The sequence below is a fragment of the Hibiscus syriacus genome, unplaced genomic scaffold (assembly GCF_006381635.1).
Source record: "Hibiscus syriacus cultivar Baekdansim isolate YM2019G1 unplaced genomic scaffold, ASM638163v2 tig00111238_pilon, whole genome shotgun sequence".
Lineage (NCBI taxonomy): Eukaryota > Viridiplantae > Streptophyta > Magnoliopsida > Malvales > Malvaceae > Hibiscus > Hibiscus syriacus.
This window is the reverse complement of record NW_024063030.1, coordinates 786,720-813,635: the sequence shown is the minus strand read 5'-3', so window position 1 is coordinate 813,635 and position 26,916 is coordinate 786,720. Positions and strand designations below refer to the sequence as shown.

The 26,916-nt window shown below is 35.2% G+C and overlaps 4 protein-coding genes across 6 annotated transcripts; 2 read left to right on the top strand and 2 right to left on the bottom strand.

Annotated features, from left to right (window-relative positions):
- The first annotated feature begins 6,809 nt into the window (after positions 1–6,809).
- Positions 6,810–9,939, top strand: LOC120156856 (serine/threonine-protein kinase STY13-like). 3 transcript variants are annotated; one of them, XM_039168122.1, is made up of 3 exons: positions 6,810–6,984; positions 7,744–8,757; positions 9,324–9,939. In XM_039168122.1, the coding sequence occupies exons 2-3, from the start codon at positions 7,835–7,837 to the stop codon at positions 9,661–9,663; spliced, it is 1,263 nt and encodes a 420-aa protein (XP_039024053.1). In that variant the 5' UTR covers positions 6,810–6,984; positions 7,744–7,834; the 3' UTR covers positions 9,664–9,939. The 3 variants fall into 3 exon arrangements, with proteins under 3 accessions (XP_039024053.1, XP_039024055.1, XP_039024056.1); XM_039168124.1 differs by having other exon boundaries at positions 7,739–8,757; XM_039168125.1 differs by lacking the exon at positions 6,810–6,984 and adding an exon at positions 7,058–7,216.
- A 4,110-nt stretch (positions 9,940–14,049) lies between these two features.
- Positions 14,050–16,198, bottom strand: LOC120156855. Its single transcript, XM_039168121.1, has one exon. It carries the CDS (start codon positions 15,969–15,971, stop codon positions 14,460–14,462), a length of 1,512 nt encoding a protein of 503 aa, XP_039024052.1. The 5' UTR covers positions 15,972–16,198; the 3' UTR covers positions 14,050–14,459.
- Positions 16,199–17,195: 997 nt separating this feature from the next.
- On the top strand, positions 17,196–21,746 carry LOC120157189 (GATA transcription factor 29-like). Its single transcript, XM_039168418.1, has 4 exons — positions 17,196–17,295; positions 20,087–20,238; positions 20,913–21,371; positions 21,645–21,746. The coding sequence occupies exons 1-4, from the start codon at positions 17,196–17,198 to the stop codon at positions 21,744–21,746; spliced, it is 813 nt and encodes a 270-aa protein (XP_039024349.1).
- Positions 21,747–23,020: 1,274 nt separating this feature from the next.
- Positions 23,021–26,511, bottom strand: LOC120157281 (zinc finger CCCH domain-containing protein 14-like). Its single transcript, XM_039168466.1, has 4 exons — positions 26,297–26,511; positions 24,669–24,729; positions 23,268–24,043; positions 23,021–23,226 (listed from the first exon to the last, which is right to left on the bottom strand). The coding sequence occupies exons 1-3, from the start codon at positions 26,376–26,378 to the stop codon at positions 23,287–23,289; spliced, it is 900 nt and encodes a 299-aa protein (XP_039024397.1). The 5' UTR covers positions 26,379–26,511; the 3' UTR covers positions 23,021–23,226; positions 23,268–23,286.
- Between the last annotated feature and the right edge of the window lie 405 nt (positions 26,512–26,916).

Sequence of the window (26,916 nt, the reverse complement as noted above, 5' to 3'; positions counted from 1 at the left end):
TTAATTTAAGTTGCATTTTGATATCTTACCGTTAAAAACTAAATGGTGATGTTAATGTGTTAATATAAGATAATATTATGTCATCATTGAAAAAATGCCACATCAACAATTCTGGTAGCTTTTTTAACAACATGTATCAAATTGAAACTTAAACTAAACGTTAGACTTGATTTTGAGAAAAATATTAAAGTTTAAGTACCAAAAACGGAATAAAAGTAATAGTTTAGTTACTAAATGTGTAGTTTAACTTTATTTTAAATGATAGTTTCTGTTTATTAAACCAAATATTTGACCTACCTACCTGTTTATATGAGTTGTCTTGTGTGATTGGAATGCCTTTGCAGGGTTGACCCTGCTACTATTAGTTTGTAGTTGTCTTTCGTAAATTGTAGTCAACCCCTTGAATGAGTCGAAACCTGATACAAGTAGATCAAGGAATTAGTCACCAGCTGGTTAAGCGAATTCTACAAGTAAAAATGAGAAGAAAGAAGAACTCGCAAATGCAAACTGATATGGTATCTCTGTCTGTATACGCAAGTCAAAGTACAAGCTAAGCTTTCTCTGGTTAAATTCGTTTGATTGCTGGATCATTCATTGCTTTGAGATTTGTCAGGAAATTAGGAAACGCGGGCCAACATTGCCGATTGTCATTCTCAGGTCAGCCCCCCTAAAACTCATGCACGCTGTTAGCAGTCAAGGGCGGTAACCATCTACATGAGAAGTCGATAGTGTGTCGGTTTCTCTACTCCCTGAAGCTAGCATTGCAACATGTTGATATCAGATATATTTCAACATTAACCTGCTGAAAAAAAAGGGGAGCATTAACGTGCTTATTCAAAGCAGGTGGGGGGTTGATCCTCTCTACTTATAGAATCAGCAGAGTTACTGGTTCATGGCAGGAAGAGCTATATTGGGTGATGAGGAGCATCAGAGGGAAAGCTATTAGTTAGTGCTGCTGCATTTAGATTGGCCCCGAATGCTCAAATGTACTTCCTATGGCAAGAAAGAAATTGAAGACTTCATGGCTGACAGCACCAAGAAGCTATTAGTCTAACTGTAAATATCGTTAATGATAGATTAGTAGGCACAATAACAACACTAATCGATTTGTTGACTGCATAAGTAACTAGCATTTTACAGGATGTAAACACCAGTAGCAGTTTTCTCTGCTTATTGGATAGAATAAATAAGTTCTTAAATAAATATTGTGAAGTTCATGTGTAAACAGGATTTATATGAAGACAAAAAAAATCAAAACTATGAACGAAGATCAAACAAGTTACCTCACGGAAGGCAAGGAAGGCAAGGAAGGCAGGGACATAAGGAATGTCAAGTCTGACGAAGGTATATTCCTGATACACAAGGAGTAGATTATAAAGAGGTCCAAAACCACCAAGTTCCCTCATGCCATGGATGGATCTTCCTTGGAGAAGCTGACGTCCACTCCTACATACTTGAGCTGTTGCTGCTGTGATTGTGGAGCGGGTAATCTCCATGGGAAATAATCGACTATAATCATACAAAATCACTGCGTTATAAGCGAATTCACATTGATGTGTGCAATCGTTACAATGGACGAATGTCACCGAGATTAGCATAATATCTCAAAAAATTCGTACACTTAAAAGTATGCGCATAGTAAATGTTGAAGACACGAACACAAACACAGTGGAAGACAGCAGCATACCTGCGAGGCGAGGGCCTTATCATTCTACATTCAACAAGAAAAAGGAAGGAAAAACTCCACATCCAAATATGTTTCATTTCCCAATGTAGAGTATGTGCTTTTTAAACTCTTTAAGCATTACTAAGTTCACAGTTACGTTAACCAAATCCGATTAATACAGTTACAATTTACAATCACGTACTACGTTCATCTCAGCCGAACCAGGACCTGGACCTTCTTGTGCTTCCTCTTTCTCATTTATCCCTTCCATTTTCACTTCCTCTAACTGATCTTAGAAAATTCTTCCATTTTTATGGAAAATTGAAATTTCTTCTTATGTTTTAATTTTTCACGCCTCAAAAATTGCTTCTAGATTAAAAGGAAAAATCGCGAGAAAAAATGCTTCGGGGGAAAAGAAAAGAAAAGCGAAGGAAGGACACGCGCGTTATTAGAGGACGGAGTCCTCGAAAAAAAGAAAAAGAAATACAGGCTTTTACAGACACGTGTATTTTAGGCGAGTGGAAAAGTAGGGGAGAATAGTGACGACTGGTGTTGGGAGGTGGTGATTTTACCCCACTGACACCGTTTGTTTTTATTTTTACTTTTCTAACACCGTTCGACCAATATTTCCAAAACTAGCACCCTTTATGCTGAGTTGGCAAAGGCGCGTCCCCGGGGGCGCGCTTTACCCGGTTTTTCGCTGAGTTGGATGCCACGTGTGAAAGGCGCGTCCCCGGGGACGCGCCTTTGCCAACTCAGCAGACACGTATTTTGTTTTATAATAAATAGTTTATTTTTATTATTATTATAAATTAATAATATATATGTAAAATGTTTCGATTATATTATGTAAAATGTTTCGATTATAATGTAAAAAATATAATATAAATATTATATTAAATAAATATATTAAATATATTTATGTATTTAAAAGTTAAAAAAAATTATTTAGGTGTACATACATTGACAAATTATATAAATGCAATAACATTAAATTATTAGAAATAAAAACATTCATTTAAAAACTTTAATTACATAAGAGTTAACGGTTATATGATGATAACAGAGCTGGACATTTTTTTCTATTGTGCCCGATGTTTCTACAATGCCCACATCGTTTTTGTTCTGTTGACTTCTCCCGAATATCCATATCACAATGTATTCTAGTAGATTTTGGACGACCTGAGTCCCTCAATAGCAATGGATCTGGGACAATTGTAAGCCAAGTTTGAATCTCATTTGGGTCTCTTTCGTTTCCTATGGGCGGAAACTCAAATTCATATACCTTGAAAACTTGTGAAAGTTGGTATACGGGATCAACATAATTTTTGTAGTCCAAATGCGAATGTCATTCATGTCATTCATGTCATTGCCCTATTATGTCATTCATGTCCCTCGGGGTCACTAGATATATCAATACCTATTATTTCACTATTCACGTGAAGGCGCGTTCCCGGGGGCGCGCCTTCCATTATTTCGTCAGAGAATATTATCATTGCCCTATTATGTCATTCATGTCCCTCGGGGTCACTAGATATATCAGTACCTATTATTTCACTATTCACGTGAAGGCGCGTTCCCGGGGACGCGCCTTCCATTATTTCGTCAGAGAATATTATCATTGCCCTATTATGTCACTCATGTCCCTCGGGGAATAACTTAAATTTAACTTCTTTTGAATGTTCAACAAGTTAAGAATAACTTAAATTAAAACGTTATGTGAAGTTTGAATAAATTAGATAAAATGTTATTGATAAATTGAATAAATGTGAAGTGATAAGTTGATTGTGACATTGAAATTGTATGGAATGAGCATTGAAATGTGACATTGAATAAATTGCCAATTCACCCCCCTCTTGGTTGATTACGTCGATCGATGAACTCAACATAAATTGATTTTAATGTATACGTTTTAATATATATGTTAATGATAAAATCATATGTATGGAGTCCTTTAATTTCAATTTAAGTATTGTGAACTATAATTGGAATATAACTTTTAATTTCGAATACAATTGGAATATTAAGTTTAAATTTAATGTTAAATTTCGAATACTATAATTTATATTTTAAATTTAAATTTGAATAATATTATTTTTATTTTTATTTTAAATTTCGAATAATATAATTTGTATTTTAAAAACATTTATCAAACATTTAATGTTAAATGTGAATAAAAAATAACATAAAAAAATATGTATGTAACAACCATGAAACATTTAAATAACATAACCAAATTACATAAATTCTGAAATTTAATTATTTAAATAACATTAAATATAACTGGATCACCGATGTCGTCGTCTCGAATGAGTTCCACATGGCGGTGGTTGCCTATTTCGTGGAGGATTTCTTCGTGGAACTTGTTCTTCAGTCTCCTCATCTTCACTATCATCATCAGCAGCATTTTCTTCATTTGGTGCAGATGACGCTGAAGGGGCTGAAGGGCCTGTATAAAATAACGACCCTGGAGGAGTGCTAGTAACAATCCCACCGCTCCCCGGGAACTGTGGAAACTGTGGAAACATTGGCATCGATGTATGTGATCCAGATGAAGATTGAGGTGTCTGCGGAGAAGCACCACCAGCCAAATAAGATGCATATGAAGCATATGCTGGATCATTAAACATAGTCGTATATGCACCTCCATATGGTATAAAACCCTGCGGGCTAGGCATGTAACCTGGCGGGCTAGGCATGTAACCTGGCGGGCTAGGAATGTAACCCTGCGGGCTCGGAATGTAACCCTGCGGAGATGGCATATAAACTGGTGGGCTTGGCATATGAAGTGGAGGGCTGGGCATGTACCCCTGCGGCATCGACGAATAAGGATGTTGTGGTGGGACTGATGCAGAACCGGTAGCGCCTTCTCTCCGTCCACGCGTCGGGGGACGATGATATTGAGACGGTTGACGTCTTTCTCGACGCCTAGGAATGTTAACCCTCGTGCTTCCGCCGAAAGTAGAAACGGCTTCCCATTTTCATTAAACCAGTCCATATAGTTATCCGTAACCATATGACCAGTTTCAGCGTATTGTCGAGGGGCCAACAGTGTATATCGGTTCTCCCAAAGCGCAATCCAATCTCTGTGTCTCACCACCCAGTTAACATCTTTCTTTCCCCGTCTATCTATGTTATGCACGTCGTCTAAATTTCTAGGAGCTCCAGGAATATATTGCGTACAACCATACTGACGGAGCACGCGATCAACTGGATGCCACTCAATAATAGCATAACATATAAGAGGTATAACCGATATCCATACCTCTAATGACCCTCTAAGGTGGGGTGGGATGCAAGCTTTCACTTCATCGCTCGCATAAGGTATCCACTGAAACTGAAATATAAATATACAATTCAAATAAATAAAATATTCTAATTATATCTAACATTTTAAATTAAAATATTAATAATTAAACAAATTTAAAAACATACCTCAGACCCAGCTTTCGTATCAATAAGTAAACGAATTTCCTCTAAAACAGTAGGTACTTTTATGGTCCTTTCTTTTCATCGACCACCTATGAAATATAATATAAACTAAATATCACCATATTTAATTGAAAATATTTAAATCAAAATTTAGTTCGAAAATTACCTCAACAATAAGGGGAATACGTATGGTTCATTCACGATCGGGCATAAGAAAGGCATGCGGAACCACGCCCATGATTGTAGAAGCAGAAGACATCCACCGATAGCAGTTTTCTTATAATTCGTCGCCCGACACATTTCTCTAAAGAGAAATGCCAAAACTGCAGCACCCCAACTATATCTTCCAGCTTCATCAAAATCGATCAGATGCCGCAACCACATACAATGCACCTGGTTGCGAGATTTGTCGGGCATCAATATTCCTCCAATTATTCGTAGAATATATGCCCGAGCACATGCCTTTGCTTGATCCTCTGAAGCATTTTCATTTAAAACCTCAAAATTAGCTTTCAACCAAGATAAAGCTATTCTACCTCCATTAAACTCTGGCGGAGCAGCTCCAAGATAATCAATGCACATTGATTGCCAATCACCATCCGCCATACCACACATCATATTTCCGTCGACGGGAAGCCCCAGATGCATAGAGACATCCTCCAACGTAATTGTTGCCTCTCCACATGGAAGGTGAAAAGTGTGTGTCTCGGGCCTCCACCTCTCAATCAGTGCAGAAATTAGGACAGGTTCGAGTTTGCAACCGCCTATAATTGTTGCAATATACCCGAACCCAGCAGAAGCCAAATATGGCAAAATACGTTCCGGTGTCGGTATACGTGGATTTTTAATAAAAGTTTCTAAAATACGATCAGCATCCTAAATAATATATATTATAAAAAGTAAAAATTAATATAAATTCATAATAACTTTAAAATAAAAATAAATTTAAATATTAACATTAATTATAAAAAATATTACCATATCGCTAAAATGTCTGGAGATATGATCATTATCCAATCGCAACAGCATTTCGTTTTCCATTATAACTGTAGACAAAACAATATAATTAGCAAAAAAATTAATAATTCTAAATAAATAATAATTATATAAATATTATTTAATAATAAAATAATTTTACATAAATATATTAATATAAAAAATAATAACTATTTAAAAAAATACTAACATAAAAATAAATTTCTTACCACTAATAACAAATTTAAAACTCAAATAGTTGGAGAATTTGAGTTATATAAGAGAGGAGAAGATGATTTTGGTGTGAAGAATGAGTGAGGGTTGAGGGGGTTTATATAGGGGAGGAGGAGGGGTAGTTAGGAAAAACGGATGGGAGCATTAATGACATTTAATGGAAGGCGCGTCCCCGGGGATGCGCCTTCCACACGTGTCTGCTGATATGGCAAAGGCGCGTCCCCGGGGACGCGTCTTTCACACGTGGCATCCAAATCAGCGAAAACACGGGTAAAGCGCGCCCCCGGGGACGCGCCTTTGCCAACTCAGCAGAAAGGGTGTTAGTTTTGGAAATATTGGTCGAACGGTGTTAGAAAAGTAAAAATAAAAATAAACGGTGTCAGTGGGGTAAAAAAGCCTTGGGAGGTCTGGTCATAATAAAAACGAGACTTTGAAAGTAATCGAGAAGCAAACATTGCTCTTCATCTTCTTCTTCTCGTCTTTGCTGGGATTTTTGGTCCAGTCTTTGTCTTCTGCTCTTTCTTTTCCTTTTCTTTTTTGTTTGCTAAATATTTTGCTCGTCTTCTTAGCCTTGCACTTCTTCTTGCTGGAGGCATTTGATGAATTTATTAAATTAAGCATCTGGATCAGTCGTTATCCAAATTCCGTCTACTCTTTTTGTTAATAATAAATTTCAGGTATGCATTTTATATATCCCCTTAAATCCACTCTCTTAATCACTTGTCCTGCAAAAGTTTTGGCTGCTTTTCTGCAATTCTCCGAGCTTCTTTCTATTTCAACGTCTTTTCATAATCTGATTTATGCCTTCTTGCTGGAATATGTTATTCTTTTTGATAATTTAGGTTTTCCAATTAGAAAATGAAAATTTTGGACTGGGAAGGATGTAGAACTTGAGTATAAAATTTAAAGGTAAGAAATTTGGTTTTCTATTTGTGTTTGGTTGGTCTAAAATTCATTCTATTGCTGGTACTTTGAGGGTTTGACTGTTTTTTGAACGGTTATTTTGGCTCATGAGCTTCGATTCAGCTTAAGCAATCCGGGATCCTCAGTAATTGCAATTCTAGGGTTTGTTAGCGGTTCCAAGGGTTCTATTTTTCCTAACTAAATACGGTTTGCCTTATTTCTTAGTTCGATTCTTTTAAAGCTAAACTCATGAACGATCATTTCTGAAGTATCTCCTTTCTCAAATAATTTAAATTAGAAACAAACCCCAAGAGAAAAATGTAAGGGCCCGGCTGTCTGATGATATACTTATCCTCTTAAATCTCCAAATATTTACTTACCTCCCTTTGCTTGCTGATGGATTGGGTATTTCTTTGATTCTGTCTATCAACTTTAGTTATGTCATAAAACCTGATCAGTGCTCTTCCATAATCTTTAGCACTTAATGTCAGACGGAAACTCACAGGCTTTCGTTTTTGTTGGTTTTAGGGCAGGTCGTGTAGAGATTGTGCCATCAAATGAGTATCAAGAGTTTGGGCTGAGGAAATCTGCTTATCCTAGTTTTTATCACTTGGGGTTTCATTCATGATTGGGAAAATGGTTGAGGGTCCTAAATTTACAGGACTTATCGGAGGAACCAACAACAATGATAACAATTACTATGATTTTACTCAAGGGTTTTACCAAAAGCTTGGAGAGGGAACTAACATGTCTATTGACAGTTTACAGACAAGTAATGCTGGTGGGTCTGTGTCCATGTCAGTTGAAAACAGTAGCGTCGGTTCTAATGATTCTCTAACCCACATTTTAAGCCACCCTGGTCTTAAGCCTACTAACCGTCACAATTACTCCGTGTCTGTGGGACAGAGCGTGATTCGTCCTGGTAAAGTTGGCCATGCACTGACTGATGATGCATTAGCGCAGGCATTGATGGATAATAGATATCCAACTGAGGGATTGCCGAATTATGATGAGTGGACAATTGATTTAAGGAAACTTAACATGGGTTCAGCTTTTGCTCAAGGAGCCTTTGGGAAGTTATATAGAGGTACATATAATGGTGAGGATGTTGCGATTAAGATATTAGAAAGGCCAGAGAATAGCCCAGAGAAGGCACAAGTTATGGAACAACAATTTCAGCAGGAAGTTATGATGATGCTTGCAACACTTAAGCATCCAAATATTGTGCGATTTATTGGGGCTTGTCGCAAACCTATGGTTTGGTGCATTGTGACAGAGTATGCAAAGGGTGGCTCAGTTCGACAGTTTCTGACCAGGAGGCAGAATCGTGCTGTGCCATTGAAATTGGCAGTTAAGCAGGCATTGGATGTTGCGAGAGGGATGGCCTATGTGCACGGGCTTGGGTTTATTCACAGGGATTTGAAGTCAGATAATCTTCTAATAGCTGCTGATAAATCAATAAAGATTGCAGATTTTGGAGTAGCACGTATTGAGGTGCAGACTGAGGGCATGACACCAGAGACAGGGACGTACCGTTGGATGGCTCCGTAAGTCTTTTTGAACCATATATGTTCAAGTTTCTACCCATTTTGCAATATACCATTTATATCTTTTTGTTAAAAAATATTGGTGGCAGTTTCCATCTTTGTTTAGATGATTACTGCTAATTTGCATGGACTTGGATATTTTTAAAAGAAAAACCCATAAGGCTCTGCATTATTTCTGTGTTGATTTCCTACCCATTTGTTTAATTGACTATAATGATTTGCAGATTATCTTTGATATTCTTTTGTTGTGATTTGTGAATTATGTTAGTAAGCCTTGCTGTTAAGGTTCTGATATTTTCTATTTTTGCCTTTTGAGCTTGCAATTGTATATTCTTAAGTTTTCTGTTTGAAACCATCAGGAAAATATATTTTCTTTTTGTATAATCACATCTTTATTTGTTGAAGTCTGAATTTGTTTTGACATTTAGTTTATCATTAGTTTTCACAGAATTTTCCTTTACATGAATCTGTATTCATTAGTTGACCGACTGAATTGGTGTCTGAAGTGTATCTGTTAAGTAATTTATACATTTTTGTTCATTAGTAGTTATCTTTTGTTTTTACAGAGAGATGATACAGCATAGACCGTACACGCAAAAAGTAGATGTGTATAGTTTTGGAATAGTCCTTTGGGAGCTTATCACAGGCTTGCTTCCTTTCCAGAACATGACTGCGGTGCAGGCAGCATTTGCTGTGGTGAATAAGGGTGTTAGGCCAGTTATTCCAAATGATTGCCTCCCAGTGCTGAGGGAGATCATGATGCGTTGCTGGGACACCGACCCAGAAGTCCGTCCTCCCTTCACTGATATCGTGAAGATGCTTGAGATTGCTGAAACAGATATACTAACAACTGTTCGTAAGGCCCGCTTCAGGTGTTGCATGACTCAACCTATGGCAATTGACTGATCCAGGATAGAAAGAGTGAAGAAAAGACAGTAAAAGGAAATGAGGATATAAATGGAAATGCAAGGGAAGCAGTAAGAATTTATATATAAGTTCATGTATGTATCAGTATTTTACATTATCTTTTTTTTCCTTTTACACTCTATTTTCCAGGTAGAAGATAAGTTGTTGGGCTGAGAATGCTGATTTCTGGATTTTGGTGTGAATTTGTTCTTGAACAAGTGGTGTTGTAGTTTTAGTAGTAAGGGGATCATGGATGTGGTTTCCTTTCCTTGTGTACCTATACAATATTTGTGGGACTTGCCATATCTCTTACTCTTTTGATTGTTTAAGTGCAGGTTCTCAATTTGGATGAGCCTCCTCTTCTGGTTTTTCTTTGCTCCTTTTCTTTTGTTACTTTCTCAACTTTGGCTTTGAATTTCATGGTTAAAATGAAGTATGCTTTTGCCTTTCAATTTTGTATATATATATAATAGGAAATCACCATGGATGTTCAAATAATCGAAAGGGAACAAACCTTTGATGTCCCATGCTTACTGTTATTAGGGTAAGCTATCTTGATAGTAGTCAACTATTTTTATTCTAGTCACTCTCGATTGATATTTTCTCAATTTCGTCATCAAAGTTATAGAATAAGATTATTTTAGCCAGTCACGTTAAATGATTAATTGAATTGTTGACATGATTTGTTAATTGTTATAGTAACATATTTAATCTCCGATATTTACAAATCCTTAATTGAACCTTTAAATCTGAATAATTTAAGTCTTGGTAGTTATAAATCATAACAATTTAGGCTTGAAACAAATCATCACCCGCATAGAAAGAAAAAGATGCAACTTTCTTTTACTTCTTTGCTCTTTCCTTAAAACTAAAAGCCTAACATTTTCATCCTTTACTTTATACCCCTTCGCCGTCGGCAAGGGGCATCATAAGCACGCTGGTTTACTTCCTTCACCCTCTCTATCTCACATTCTTCTTCTATATGCTAAAATCAACCCGATATCAGATTTTCGACCGGATTAGTCCACTCGAATTTGAGCCGAAACCACTTTGGTGGGCCTCTCCAACCAGCCCTTTTTCACCTAACTCAAATTACAACTCTTGAGTGACATAAGCCACAACGCGTTCAATGCAGCAGCATTCCCGCCGGACGTTTCCATCCTTAAGTTCCTCAACATCTTTAATGCATACAACAACAGTTTCAGGGGTCCATTGCTGAGATATTATTTCATAGACTTGCGGTTCTTGGTGAAAGATACCTTCGAAGGTGTAATTCCATTTGGCTGTGGAAAGTTACAAAACTGGAGTTTTGATAGGGAATGCATTGGAAGGCACCTTACCCCCTCAACTAAGATTCTTGGACCAGCTTGAGCATATATTTAATGCTTTCTCTGGCACTCTTATCTAATCTCAAGTACTTGCTTGAGGGCAATTTAACCAAGAGAGAATGTTTGCATTTGTTTAAAACTAACTTTACAGGTGAAATCCCAGTGAGTTACACGAGTTAAAAGCTTTGAACCAACTCAGTGGCTCAATTAGGGGTGTAAACGAGTCGAGTCGAGCTCGAGTATTGCTGAGCTCGACTCGACTCGAAAATTCTGAAATGGAGCTCGACTCGACTCGACTCGAAAACTCGCGAGCTTAAAATTTTCAAGCTCGACTTGAACTCGAAATCCTGAACTGAAGCTCGTGAGCAGCTCGAAAAGGCTCGAAATGAAAAAAAAAATCTTAAACTTAACTCGATTGAAGCCTCAAACTCAAACTCGAACATGAACCTTAAATACATGAAATCTTACTGTATTTAAAAAAAAGCAATACATAAATATTAATATTATTATTATTATTAATTTATTTTTTAAAAAATTAAATCTTAATATATTATATTTTCGAGCTGCTCACGAGCTTTTCGAGTCGAATATCGAGTAGCTCGTTTCAGCTCGTTAAGAACTCGAGTCGAGTTAACATGGTTGAGCTTAATCGGCCACAAGATTTCTGGTACTATCAAAGCATCGGTGAATTGCCAAATCTCAACACTTTTGTTACCACAATTTCAGTGATTTGTTGGCCTTCATAAAGCAATCATGGAGATGGTATTGGTGAAGTAGATTGATGAGAGGTATGATAATGATAGAGGAATTCCTTGAATTAAATTAGTTGAATATATAATTAAAAAATGTAAATTTATTTAACTATTTAAAATTACGATTAAATGAATAAGATAAGAATTAAATATAATATTATAATAAATGAACAATCAGTTACATCAGCAAATGTCAAACATTCCTTTCAAATTTGATCTTTCTCGAACGCCTGCTAAGTTGGTCGGATTTACCAAATATATAGAAACCCTTTCCCCCCTCTCTTTTGAATGAAATAATTTCAGTGTTCCGTATAAAATATTACCGTTTTGTCTTGATAATCAAAGTGAAACCATTCGCATCTGAGTGGAATCCAATGCCAAACTGTAAAGGAAAAGGCTATATTGGCATTGCCAGTGCCAACAAGTTGAGTGGAAAGAAAAGAGAAGGAAAGAAAATATACTTCATTCATAAACATTGCGTCTCAATTTTAAACCATAGTAATCATTCACTTTCAAATGCTCATGCTTCTGGAAATTCATGAAATAACCAGACAATCTGAAAACCTAACATGATCCATGATGGATAAACTCCTTAAAAACACTGCTACTCTAGTTTCAAGACACAGTCATCGAATACTACAAAGGAGATTTTATTATCCAGGTAAGACTTAAATAATAGTGTAAGTAAACTAGTCCTCCACAGCTTACAGCTCAACGGAAAAAAAGATTCTGCAAATGAAGCAAGACAGATAGATTACGAAAAATTCAAGTTTGATGAGTTTCTCAAATGAACTTGACTCGAGAAACTCATGAACAATTAAAAAAAATAATATGTTAAATTTTTAATTTTTAAATTAAATTAAATTATTAATAATATTATCATTTATACATTGTATTTTTAAAAAGATGTAATACAAGGTTTTCTTACACTTACGGTTCATATTCGATCATGAGTTCGAACTTGAATTTAGTTTGATTTCGAGCTTTAATCGAGCTAAGTCTGAGAATACTTCGAATTGAAATCTTTTTCAAGCTCGAGTCAAAATTCAATTTTTGATTTTGAGTTCGAGGTAAACTTGATAATTTTAAGCTCGTGAGCTTTCGAATTGACTTAGCTTTGAACTTTTTGAGTCAAATCAAATTCAAAATACTCAAACTTGATTCTACTCATTTACAGTCCTAACGAAGATGCTAGTTTTTTTTTAACCCTTTCTGATCCTCCTGTGCATTCTATACACAAAATATAAACAAGCAAACAACTAATTATGAATTAGCTAGTAAATCAGCCCTCCTTATACGAATAAGCTCATGCGTACATAAAATTTTTGGATTGAATATTCCAGGTAGATAGTAATAACCAAACGTAATCACCTCCCCTACAAAACACAATGACGCAACTGCTGTGCATTCATCAGCTCAGAAACAAAAGTTATATGCTAAATTTGACCCCAACCAACACTTACTTCAAGGTGTAAAGAAAACTGGACATAGATGAGACCTTTTGGTTCATTTATAACCTGCAAAAAAGATGGCAGAATAGGTTGCGACTGTTTCAGCTACGTTCACACTTCATTTTTTTAAAAGTACCCACACATGTCCAGGCAGAGATATGAGGTATGACTACGGGCACTCCAGATACATGGAAGAGCAGAGAAAAAACTTAACATACAATTTTGAACACTCGCACCCGAGTAACATAACATGATAACATAGAACTTTAGTACTACATTATGAACTGTCCACAAGAGAATGTGTACAATGATGCACAAAAAGTAGTATAGCGATTAACTCTTAAGAATAATTCCCTATTAGCAGAGAAGCAAAGCATCTCACAGCCACAGGCCTCACTTGCATTATTCAGCGGTATCAAATTATCAAAAATAGAACAAACACTATCTTTTAAGATATAAATACAAACAACCATAGACAGCTGATTAAAACTTGCACATGTGATGAAGAGTCATGCTAACAAGGGGAATGATCATAAGAAGAATTTTCTTTTCAATTATTTCAGTAATAGAAGACGAGGCAAATCAGATCTCAACTATGTCTATGGAAATATAAATAGCAAGTATGATTTGAATCCCAGAAGAAGGCAATTAATTTGACAGTAACTTTGTTAATTTAGAAACAGGAAAAGAGAATGACCAATAATATCAAACTAGAATACTTTTCTGAGAGATACAAGTAAATAGTTTCTTACGAGATAGATAAATATGTTAAAGAAGTTTCAGTTCAGGACATTATGCAAAACAAGCACAAATTTACCTTACATACTAGTAGGGTTTTTTTTTCAAAGAGTGAAGTTGAAATCAACACAAACATGTGTCTGTAACAAAAGAACTTTAATGGATAACCCTTTTCCAGCTAAACAAATACAGCTCCCCTATCCCACACACCCCTTTTATCCCTTTCCAAACCAAAAGGATGATAAAAAGAGGGCGGGAAACAAATAAACAAAAAAAGCCAGAAAGGATGCCCACTTCCAAAAGCATATAGGGCAGTGAAAGGAGAGCAAAGTCCATGCACCCTCTCTTGACCCTGTAAAACTAAGAAAATGTAAAAACACAGCTAAGAACTATACTACACTAAGTCTACTCAGGCCGCATATATCTAGAAGTTACACGCTCCAATAACCAGAATCCAAATATCCCCAATTCATACATTACCCCGGGCAAGTTTAAACCAGTCAGTCAGTCACCTTCGCCAATGTTCTTCACAAACGCACTTCCTCCTCCTTTGTGTCAGTGTTTTCAGCAGCCTCATTGCTAATTTCTTCGCACCTCAACTTGTTTTTGTCCTCTTCAACAGTCTTCTCCGCCGCAAACTCACTGTCTCTGGCTTCATCACCCTTGGCATCATTTTCCTTTTCTCGAATTGTTCCCTCCCTCACATCTTGAGGCTTCAATTCACTGTTCCCCTTTCCTTCGTTGTTTAGCTCATTTTCTCTTGCAATCTCATCCATAAAAACATCCATTACAATTTCATTGCGTGGCATTCCACCATTATTATTCTCCTCCATAACATCAACGTTTCTAGTATTTTCAGCAGCAAACCTCAGCATTTCCACATTACTATGAGCAGCAGCACTGGTAACCACCCTGAGATCAGAGCCACCATCCTCACTCTCCTTATCAGACCCATTCTCCACAACCTCCTCATTAGCATCTTCCACTATCTGACTCTGCCTCTCTAAAAACTGTAACCTCCTCCTCAAATCCCCCAATTCCCTCTCCATCAAAAACAACCGTTCTTTTAATGTCAAATTATCTTCTTCCAACCGAGCTATATGGGTATCTTGATAATCCACTCTATTCTCCAAAGAATTGTTATAATCACCTCCATAACTTGGATATATCATCTCAAACCTACTTAAATCGTGGTCCAACCTCCTCTCCACTTCCACGTGTTCTTCCACATCACTCTCACTTGAATCCCCACCATTTCCCCCATCCTCGTCTTCCTCTTCATCATGACCAATTTCCGGTGATCGAAGCCGTATCAACCCTTTCATTGACCCATAACCATCCACACCCCATTCTTCCTTGGCCATATCACCCAAAACCTCCCTTGATGGTGAAAACATTGGCGTAGGAAGAACCGCGGGCGTCACAGGGCATGGCGACACCAAAGACGTTATTCCACCGGACTTTTTTGCTCGGATTATAAACGAAGTTGTATTTCGCGGAGCATAAGGAGCAAATCGGTTGTTGCCGTTATTGAATTTCTTCTTGATACCGTAGAATTTTCTGGCTTTTAACCGGTTATGATTTTGAAGCTCGTTGAGAGTTGGAGGTTTGTATCCTTGACTACCGGAAGAAGCAGGCACAGAAGAAATAGCAGAACCAGAACCCATGGATAAAGGCTTATTCTCAAACTTCCAAGAATCTTTACCGAATGAAACTTTTTTTCCCTTCCAGTTGTTATTACGATTGAAAGGAGAGAATTTCTTGCTAAGGTTAGGGTTTTGATTTCGTTCCTGGGGTTGCCAAGGCTTATAGCTTCGATTCAACATCATCGGACGCGGAGGCTGAGTCATCATCTGAGGACCAGAACTTATGGGCTGCGACTGCACCGCCGCAAATTGCTTCATCGCCTGAGAGTGAGCCGCCGACGCCATCAACTGATGAGACTGATTCATCATCTGCGGCTGAACTGGAAGTTGACCCTGGACCGTGTTCATCATCATTTGCGGTGGCTGATTCATCATCTGAGACTGATCGTTCATTGTTTATAAAAGAAAATGCGAAGGAAAACGAAATCAAAGAAATCTAAATAGAGAGAAAAAAAAACCTAATTCTTCAGTTTTAGAATTGAAATTTGCCGCCAGATCAAACGAATTACTACTGATCCTTTAATTTCCTTTGATTCGTCTAGTTTTCTCAAATCTAAAGCTAAGAATTTTAGGTTCAATTGCTTTGAGTTGAAGCTTTTTCCCATACGTTCCGCGTCGAAATCCCTAAATCTGGAAAAATCGTATTACCCGACGCTTCAAGGCCAATGGTTGCTTTTATAGGGAACGAAAAGAGTCTCTGGACGGTTAGATTTTTAGGATTATAGATTGACAGCAGGATCTGATTTCGTGTCGATGCAGAGACCGACAGGTAATCAGTTTGTTAGACGGGGTTTCTTTTCTGTCCTTTATCTTTTGAAATTTCCAGATATGACCCTTTTCTTTGAAGAAATTATCTCTTTGCAACATATTTTGTTGTAATTTATCCTTCGACCCCTTTGATTTAATTGCTTAGTTGTCAATTCCATATGTTTTCTTAATATATTTTTCCTAATAATCTTTCAAAGTCCTTAAATTATTAATAAGTGTTATAATTATAAAAAAATATTTTTAGGGTAGAGATTTTCGTACTCGGATTGAGATTTGTTTCTTTTAAATAAAGTCTAAACTCAATTATATCGAATATAATTATTTTTTTTATTATTTAAAAAAAATCTTGAATCTTAAAATATTAAGAATATAATTTATTATTATAAATTCCTTATCCAAACTCAATCTAATTTAGATTTGTAGATATAAATTTGATTTGATTATGCCGGTTTAAAATAGAGACCTAATTAAAAATCTATAGAAAAATGTGCTATTATAGCAATTATCTCGGGGTCAAGCTATAAAATTTTCACCCCTCTACCTAAACCCAACCGACCTCATCCTATATAAAATTTAATTAAATCTAATCTCATATGACTCCGACTTCTTTCTAAAAAAAATAATTTGATAAAGTAAAATCAAAATCCATCGATTTTAGATTAAATTATTATATTTGTCGACAAGGGCGGGCAGGACTTAGGTTGGGAGTGTTGGATTCTGGCACGATATTTGAATTTGGTAGGTAAGAAGACCTTTAAGGAAGCATTAGATGAATATCCCGGAGCAAATGAGTAATCACATGTGGTTGGAGAAGCACCGAATGAGCAGGCTTGGGCTAGACATATGTGTATGGAGAATGTGGAAGATGCTGGATTTCAGAAGCCTGTTGCGAGTGGAGTAGGCACTGATGATCAATCTGCTAGCTTTGTGGATGTTGGCACGAAACCCAGTTCGGGATAGCCCAGTAACGAACCATTACATTCGAACAACTAATCTTCACTGCTCTTTTCTTCCAAATTCTTCTGTTTATATTTGAAGGAATACGTAATGTGTTTAACATTACAGAGTGTGGTTATAATTAGAAACGGTCATGAGTCCGGTCCAGTCCGGTCAAATTTTTAATTTATCTAAATTTAATCTGAAAATTAAATTTTTATTTATATCTAACTCGATTTGAGTTTAGGAGGGTTTTACACAATCTAATTTTGAGATGAAAATCCACATCTCACTCGTAATATATATATATATATATATAATTTTTAGTTTTATTAGGTAAAATAAAAATCTAATTGAAAAATAATATCAAGAGTAGTAAGGGATAATTATAATACTACCTTAGATTGAATCGAGTTTTTCATCCTAAATTCGAACCCAATCTAAACCCATCCTATTAAAAAACCTAATTTGATCTTGATTTTTTTTAAAAGAAGGTCGATTCAATCAAATCATGTATCAAAACTCATTAAATGTGAGTCAAATATTGATCCCTAGTTGTAATGTGGTCTAGAATACTAAGTTTTGATATAGATACTGGATTTTTGGATACATTAGATATAATGTATTTGTACCGAGTGGTGGATCCACCCTTAGCTCAGGGTGTGCACGTGCGCATCCTGAAATCATAATTTTCTTCGGTTAGTTACCTATTTATATTGATTGTGCCCACCTTATAATTTTATTTATATCCATCCCATATAAAAGTTTTGTGTTATTAATGCATGTGTTCCCATCTTCAAAAATATTTATGGATCCACCACTGTTTGTACCTTTCGTAATCTCTACATTTATAATGATTATTTTTCTTTTCATCTGTATAAGCAAGCAAGACTGAACCACATTAAATCTCGTTTTTGGTGTGTTATTTTTTCCATGTTGATCTCATTTTAATTATTTTTCCGCTCATAAATTCTTAACAAGGGTATACAAACCATGGTTTGAGTTATGAAGTTTTGAATGAATTTGTTGTTGCATATTCTGTTAATAATTTTGAATACACACAAGAGGAATTTATACCATAACGAATTTTTAGTTGTAGGGGGAATAATTCCCAATCAATCTAACGACACTTTAATAGATATTACATAAAAATTGAAGTTGTTACATATTTACTCAAATTCTAATTGGTAATTAATTAAATTAAAATTTATTGTAATTCTAATTATTGAAAATTACATCATAATTGAGTTTATTTGAATTAATCACTGGTATTCGATCTTTGATCGACTAATCCAGATCAAGTACTACAGAGGTAAGGGCGACCCTCCCAACCCAGTTTGCTCCATTCGCAAACGTCAGGGCTTGAACTAAGATCACTGGTATCCGATCATTGCTTAAAAAATTTAGTGCTTCATCTCACTAGACTAACCGGTTGTTGGTCATAATTGAGTTTATTTAATAAGTAAATACTTATTTTAGGCAAGAAATCTTATATAATTAGATTTTTTGGTAACCAAATGTTTGACTATGTAAACATAAAGTATTTTTTAGCTTTAGAATTATGAGAGAGAATTTTTTTTTGGAGAGAGATGTAATCCTTTTGTAGTCTCTATAACTTTTAAGATTTTTGTTGTAGAGATTAGTATCATAAAGATATTAGAAAACTAAGAAAACTAATTTGTGATACTTTGAGTTTTGGTATAACTATCGAATTTTATGATTCATCATGATATATCATATATTTGTATTATTCGTGATCTCTATGTCTACAACATATTATTCTTCTTCTCATCCGTGGAAGTAGACAAAATTGAACTACGTTAAATTTTGATTGTTATGTGTGATTTTTTTTCTATATTGATTTCGTGTTAGTTATTTTTCTACTCACAAATTCCTAATAATTTAGGCACCAGTCCACCACATAGTAACTACAAAAAATTATAATTTTTATATATACTTGATTAATAAAATGTAATTGTAGACTCGTTTGTTAATAAATAAATAAAAATAATTTGAAAATCGTTATCACTAATTGTGTTTTTTCTATTGTAATTGAATAGAGTAAGTGGATACTTCAATTACACATAATTCAGTGATACACGTCAATCACGATGAGTATCTAAATATATCACAATTGTATAATCCAATCGAAATATAATTAGTTTATATGCGTAAATAAACATAAAATAAAAAACTAAACTAGTTCTTTAAATTAAGTTAAAAATTAACGGTTTCTGGTGCAACAAATGATCATTAAGTTGATAGGATACTGATAGGTAATTAAAATTAAAAAAATAAATTAAAAATAATTTTGGAGGGATTTCACATATACCTTCCATATAGAGACCATTTTCTTGTATGTATGTATGTATATAAGAGTTTTTTCTTCCCTTTCTAATCACAAATATTTCAGAGCATCAAAACATCTTAGGCTTCCATAGTTGTAAGTCTCTTTTTTTCATATATATATATATATTTTTTGTCTTTGCTTGTCTCCTCCCTCCCTCCCCTCTCTCGTATGTGTAAAGAGAGAAAAGGCAGTAGGAGCTCATACTGATTATTGATCGAGATCGGATCATTACATTGATTTTATATTATAAAATATTATGAAAAAAAAACCATTTTCAAATCGATATTTTTTTACTGTTAGTTTTTGTTTCGTTGTAATTATTATCCCCTAAAAGGTACGACCAATCCCTGCATGTGTGTCAGTCTTCCAGATCATCTTGTTGCTCTACCTATTCACTTCTGCTTTATTCTCTCTCTTTGACCATCTGGTTATTTGATTTTGTTCTTGGTCGAAGGAAAAAACAGTGAATCCATGGATAACTCAAGGACATTCAATCGAGCAGCTGGTGAAATAAACCAGCAAGATAATAGGGTTGACCTCTCTCTCACATTGGGTCTACCTTTGTCTGATCTTCATCCAAACGCGACACTCTATCATAATACTCAGGTTACTCACCATTCCTTTCTCCTATAAATTATATACACACTAGTCTTTTTGTGTGTTAGTTTCATGTATAATGGTACAAGGTTATAAGGTTTTTCTAAAACAAAATAAATTATTTCATTATTTAAAAACAAATGGTAGGATTTTTATATTTGTTCTATTGATTGATTATATTGTTTTATATAAACTCATTAAATATATATGGAATTATAATAATTTTTTAATATTATTATTTTATGTCAAATTCATAAAAAATGGAAATGCCAACGAAGCTTAACGGTTTTATTATTAATTGGGTTTTTTGAATTAATAAGGAAATAATAAAATCTACGCTGGATATATATTTTTTGTCGTCTCGTTAATAAGGTGATAGGCTTATGGTTATTATAAAAATAATTTTATTGTGCGTTATACTTTTTAACTTAAAAATTATAAATTTTATACAAGAATTATAAATTAATAGAAATATTTTAATTTAGCCATTAACTTTAAACGTTGATATCATATTGATTGAGCGAGTAAACAAGTAGAAATATGTTTGGTAGTCAAGGAACAAGAGAAAAAGATAAAGGAAATATTTATTAAAAATCTAATATACACTTGAGCTTTGACTAATTAATCTTTTGTCTTTTGATTTTTATTTATTCTTTTACATTATTAACTGGTTTATGATTCAGCAAGGACTAGTTAACCAAGGAGCAATTGTTGAAGGTCAGCAAAGCTTCAATGGCAACCAAGCTCAGTTTGAATGGCCATCAAATCAACTTGGTAGCGGTGCCCATAACATGAAGTATGCAAATGCATTTAACCCTTTCTCAGGCCCTTCTATAGGGTTTAGTTCTTATGGCACCACCAACTCTCCCCCCTACAATTTCACCCCTACTCGTCCTCTCCCTGTGCCGCCTCCTCCTCCGCATGAGGTGCCTCCGAATACCTACACCCTGATTGATGTCCCTCCAAGGAGAGCCGCCGCAAATCAGCATCATCTCGAGATCGGGAACTCCTCCAGCTCAGGTTTGGGCGGGCAGGTCCCCTGGCGTATTGGCACCTACAACGACCCTTTCAAGCGCTGCACTAACTACAACTGCAACACCAACGATACTCCTATGTGGCGTAAAGGACCTCTCGGCCCCAAGGTACACATAAATTTCCCAATTTATATATATTTATTAGAAATTAGACATGGGAACTTTGAAAGTATATTCATTTATTGATAGTTAGATTTAGTAATAATGAAAGACATGGTCATCTAAAAGAAGATCAATTCCTAAAAATGAAGGAACTTCAGTTTTGTTATTGAAGTTTATTTATTAATCCATGTAATTCAATTATAGTGAATTTGCAGTATGCATGGTGGAACTTTGAATAACATATGGAGTAATTTTCTCATACTTTTATTTAAATTGTAGACTCTCTGCAACGCATGTGGTATCAAGTATAGGAAAGAAGAGGAGAAGAAGAAAGGAAAAGAAGTCGGAGGTAGAAGCCGACGGTCCAACACTGATGGATAGAGGTAGAGGCCGACAGTCCAACCCTAATGAGTAGAGGTAGAGGCAGGCAGGCAGACATACCAACTCTAATGGATAATTAATGATTCTATAAAACCAGTATTTCCTTTTTTGTTTTGGAACTTTTCTCTCTCTTTCAGTTGTGATGAAAACATTTTATTGAGATATCAATATGCAAGCAACTTTATTTTGTTCTTTTCGTTTACTCTAAGAATATACACATATGAATGCATATGATAGATAATGCTATGCTGTGCATGAACCATCCGGTGTTGTACCAGCCAACGAATGGCCTCTCTAAGCGCGAGAGCATTATCTACACTTGGCGAGAAGAAACTTTTTTTTATTAGTACGAGATGATTATAAGAGAGTATTTGTTCAGAATTTTTTAACCTATTAACAATGCACATATACCCTAACGACGCAACTACTCGAACTTAAATCCTTTAGGAGGAGCAATACTTTTGTTTATTGTAACTGAAGTCTTCAATGGATTATGTTGTACTAACAGATTTAAACATCGCACAAAGGGCAAGTCCGAAAGTAAATCAAGTTGACTCCAACTTCGCCAACACTCGACAGCAAACAGACAAGAGAGAAAGACATGGTGTGTGTCTTCAACATATCCACAATGCAAATAATCCACGTTTAAATCAGTTCTTCGGACTTTGGAGATATACATATTTTTTACAAAAAAAAAAATTAATTCCGACCATTCGCATCAGCAAAAACATTACAATAAAGAGAATAAGCCGCATGGTATACTGATTCATCTGTAACTTATAATTTGAACTGTAATTATTAAATAGTAATGACCAATAAAGATGAGATCAGTGTAGTGATTTTTTTCTTCGTTGCTAAAATTCAAACTGTTTTATAAAATACAAAATATAACGGATTTTTTTATAAAAAAGTATTATTTGCCTAAATTTGTGTATTATTAAAAAATATATTTTATATCTGTACTTGTAATATGTAGTAAAATATATCAACGAAAATCTTCAATTGATAATTAATTTATTCATAAAATTCTACATTCTTAGATATTATATAAACCCAGCTTGTGTTAAAAGCTCTTACATGCAAAAGAAATCTCAATTAGTTTTATCCTATTAAAGTTGATGTAACAGCTGAAACTATGAATAAAAAAAATTGAATATAGTATCATCCCCAAATAAATAGTTAAGTTAAAAAAAATGAAAATATCACAAATAATGACGCATATATTACCTTCCTCCAATAAATAGAAGAGAGAAAAAAATAAAATAGAAACATTGTTCGATGACGTACTTTTCTTCATAATAATGAGATGTAAATCAATGCATACAAAATCATAATAGTTAGGGTACCTCCAGAGCCCATTCCGTACATGCATACATTCATATATCATTAAAAATAAGAAGAAAAAAAAACCCTAGAAGAACATTCTTGCACTCCAAGCTACCTTTCCATCCCGGGAAAAAATACAAAAACGCATAATCGACTACACCGAAATAACCCATTGGCTAAAGCAAGAGTTGTTACCCAACACAACATTAGGAATTTACATTCCTGTCTGGCGCAATTCTTCAGTTCCATGCGCAAAGTGGCACCTCTCACCAAAGGTGCAGGATCCTTTCGAAAAGTTCTCGCAAAGCTTAGTTTTAAAGTTGTTCCCTGAGCCGGACCCACTCTTACCGGCATTCTTCATGCTACTTCCATAGGCCGAGCCGACATTTAAAATCAGTTCATGAACCATTGCGCTGGCTTGCTTGATCTGATCAAATGTTCCCTCCAGCTCAATGTTCCTTGAACTAGGATCTGACTCATTCTCCCTTATGGAAAGCTTGGCTCCTGTAACCCGACAGATATGCTTTGAGTTCACACCATTTTTCCCAATAATAGCTCCAGCAAGTGACGCATCAATGCTGATCTTGGCAGTGGCAGATGCTCCGAAGCTGGCTGCAGCACCAAAACCAGGTGAGGGAGGCTCCATCCTGCCGGCCATCCTTCCAGGCACGGCTCCCATGGAACGAGGATCCTCATAAGCAGGACCAGTCCGCTTGCCAAGCTCCCACTCGCCATGAGCAAAATGGCATTTATCACCAAACTTGCAACCTTCTGGTGTGCTGAATTTGCTGCACAAACGGGTCTTTACAGCTGGAGGAGATGAGCCGTCAGGGAAGGATGGTGGGGCTACTGAATTTCTGCCAGCTGCAGGAAGAGCCGGGTTGTTACCAAGCATCTGAGACACTGCTTTGATGCCACCTGGAACGTAATGCAAGAAGTGACAGCTCTCACCAAATTGGCACCCAGAAGTGCTGTGAGATAAACAAAATTCAAGAATGTCAATCTACTATCAACAAACTACTGTTTTGCTAATTCAATAATACAAGTACTAGTTCAGTCTATGAGATACAATTAGGAATCTATCCAAGCTCTTCATGCATAAACCAGCTGATGCAATACTATGAGGTAAATGTTACTGCTTGTACCATCAAGAATCACAACAGCAATCTTCTGCATTACTACATTGAATAACAAGCACCGAGAACATGACACCGCCGTTATTATTGTTCAGAACCAAGCATCAGCAGTTCTGTATCATTTCTCAAGCATCTTCATGTGATAAATATGAGGAATTTTCAACCAAAACATACTCAGAAAACTGTTATCTCTCTTTATGTTTAATATAGTCCATCATGTAGCTAGTCCAAGAATTCACCAAGCAACCAACCATTTTTATCCCATAATCTTTCTTATCATGATTAGAGCAGAGGGCATTACCTGTATAATCATCACTTTAAGTGACCAATTAATTAGTCATAATCGCATAAAGTTTACTTCAGAAGGTTGTCGTCAAAGGAAAAGTTTACTCGCAACTTATAACTTAGAGAAGATGGAAGTGCATTAGGCTATTTATTTTGGATAGGTTAAGATTTGAACCTGAAAAACTTTGTGCATGGCTTTGATTTGCTTCCTATACCAGTTGGAAAGGACTCCATTTCTGTTGCAGAACATTAATTAATTTATCTCAGTTATAATTTCAGAGAGTAATTTATTTTTGAACTTTACAAAGTATTTAGTACCCTTTTACAATTTCTTATCAGTACTATAAAAGAAAATATGTGCTTTAACTAATACGAATAATTGGTTTAGATCATTTTTAAGAATAGAACCATCAAGCTTATTAATTAATTGAATAGTGGGTTGAGAACTTTGCAACTACACCTAGTAAAAGACTTTTAAAAATGTTCTGTTTGAGGCAATACTTCAAGCAAATAAGGAAATAAAGGGAAAAGGATATTCAAACAACATGTTTTCTATTTTTGTTTCCAGAGAAAAACACTCCCCCCCCCCCAATTTTCAGTTGAGAAATCATAATTAAGACAAATATCTCTTCGCTTCGTACATCAATCCCAAAAACTTCTACATGAATTACCATGAAAGAGAAATTTTCCAAATTTTCAAATACAAAGATATATATGACAAATCAAGACTATAAAATTGCAACAGTACAATATATATAAGCACTGGATTCACAAACAAAGTAAGACATCACTTATAATGATGTAAAAAAGCTTAACCATAATGAAATAAGGATCAATGTAGAATGCACTCAATCTTTTACCCAAAAAATAGAATGATAAAGGAACAAGAGATGAAGCAAAATAGATCATCACGATCACCAATATAAACCTAGCTATGCAACAACACTATGATACAAATAGTGATAAAGCAAAAGAGCAATCACATGCAGACTCACTACCGTTTAAGCTCAGGAAATCCAAACTAAGTGGGATAAGAAACACAATGGACCGTGGACAATACCCTACTTAATTGGCAAAGGATTCCAAATGTCTACAAGCAAGTTTAATTAGTCACTAAAACCATAAATATCTACAGCATATGTTATTAAACGAATGTGACAATCAACAAACCAATTATAGTGTAATTAATTCCATGCTCAAAGCAATAGATAATTGCATTACCAAAAACAGGGGGTTTACACTTCTACGAAATGCTAGATAATGTGCTTACTTAACACTTTTATATCGATTTCTAAAACTCCACGCAGCAAGCATAAAGCTGCTTGTAGAGTTTCAAAACTCCACAATGTGTGTTTGTGATTGAATGTGACATAAATAAGCAAAATCATAATTCAAAATGTCTTCTTTTTCACTTTTATTTTTTATAAGCTTTTTTCCCTTTTCCCACTCATTAAGTTTCCATAGTTAAATTAAACTAGAGCATAAATCAGTCAATTTATATTTATCCTTGTGCATTCCCAGAAATTTTATATCAATTTACCAAAAGTAAATTTAATATTCAAATCTCTTTTAGTACTTTCCAAGTAATCAAACACTCCTAAACTACACAAATTCGAAGCTTGCTACTTCCTCTGCACCTCAAGAAAGTGAGGGGAAAGATTACAAAATTAAAGGGGGAAACAAAAGCCAGAAGAAAGGTTCTTCAAACCCTAGAAATAACCATTCCATCACAAATATAGCACAAGCAGTCATATAATCATAGATATAAACAAGATATGCATATAAGTAGCAGAAAATTCACACCTTGCTTGGATTTTTTGAAGCCACCATTGCCGTTCAAGGCAGTCTCGGGCCTCACTCTCTTGCGTCCACCACCAAAGTCCATTGTGCGAGCAACAAGATCTAAGAGGAAGAAAAAGAAACTGAGAGAAGGGGACGCTAGGGTTGGGAGGAGAAGGGAATGCGCGGGGGAGGAGAGAGGAAAATGGTCGAAAAGAAGCTAGTTTTAAATTAAAAATGGCTGATACATGGATGATATTCTGAAAATTGTGAATTTAATAATCCCCAAATTACAGGGAAAGATTACTAGTGGTGTTGCTGATCACGTGACTGCTCACGGGCTACGACTTATAGCGTTATTACAGAAGTTCAGAGAGCAAGATTCCACAGTAATTTTGAACATTTTTTCTATGAACTTCTATTCATTCTCATATCATCAAATGTAATTAAATAATTACGAAATTTTAGATTTTAAAATAATATTTTAAAAAATATATAAAATAATATTTTATTTTTTAAGAATATGTAGTCTGAAATTTGTGTCATTGATATACTTTTATTTAAATTTTTTATTTAATTAACCTAATATCTTTTTTAATAACAAATTAATTTGACTTATTTTTTATTGTTAATTAATTATTTTT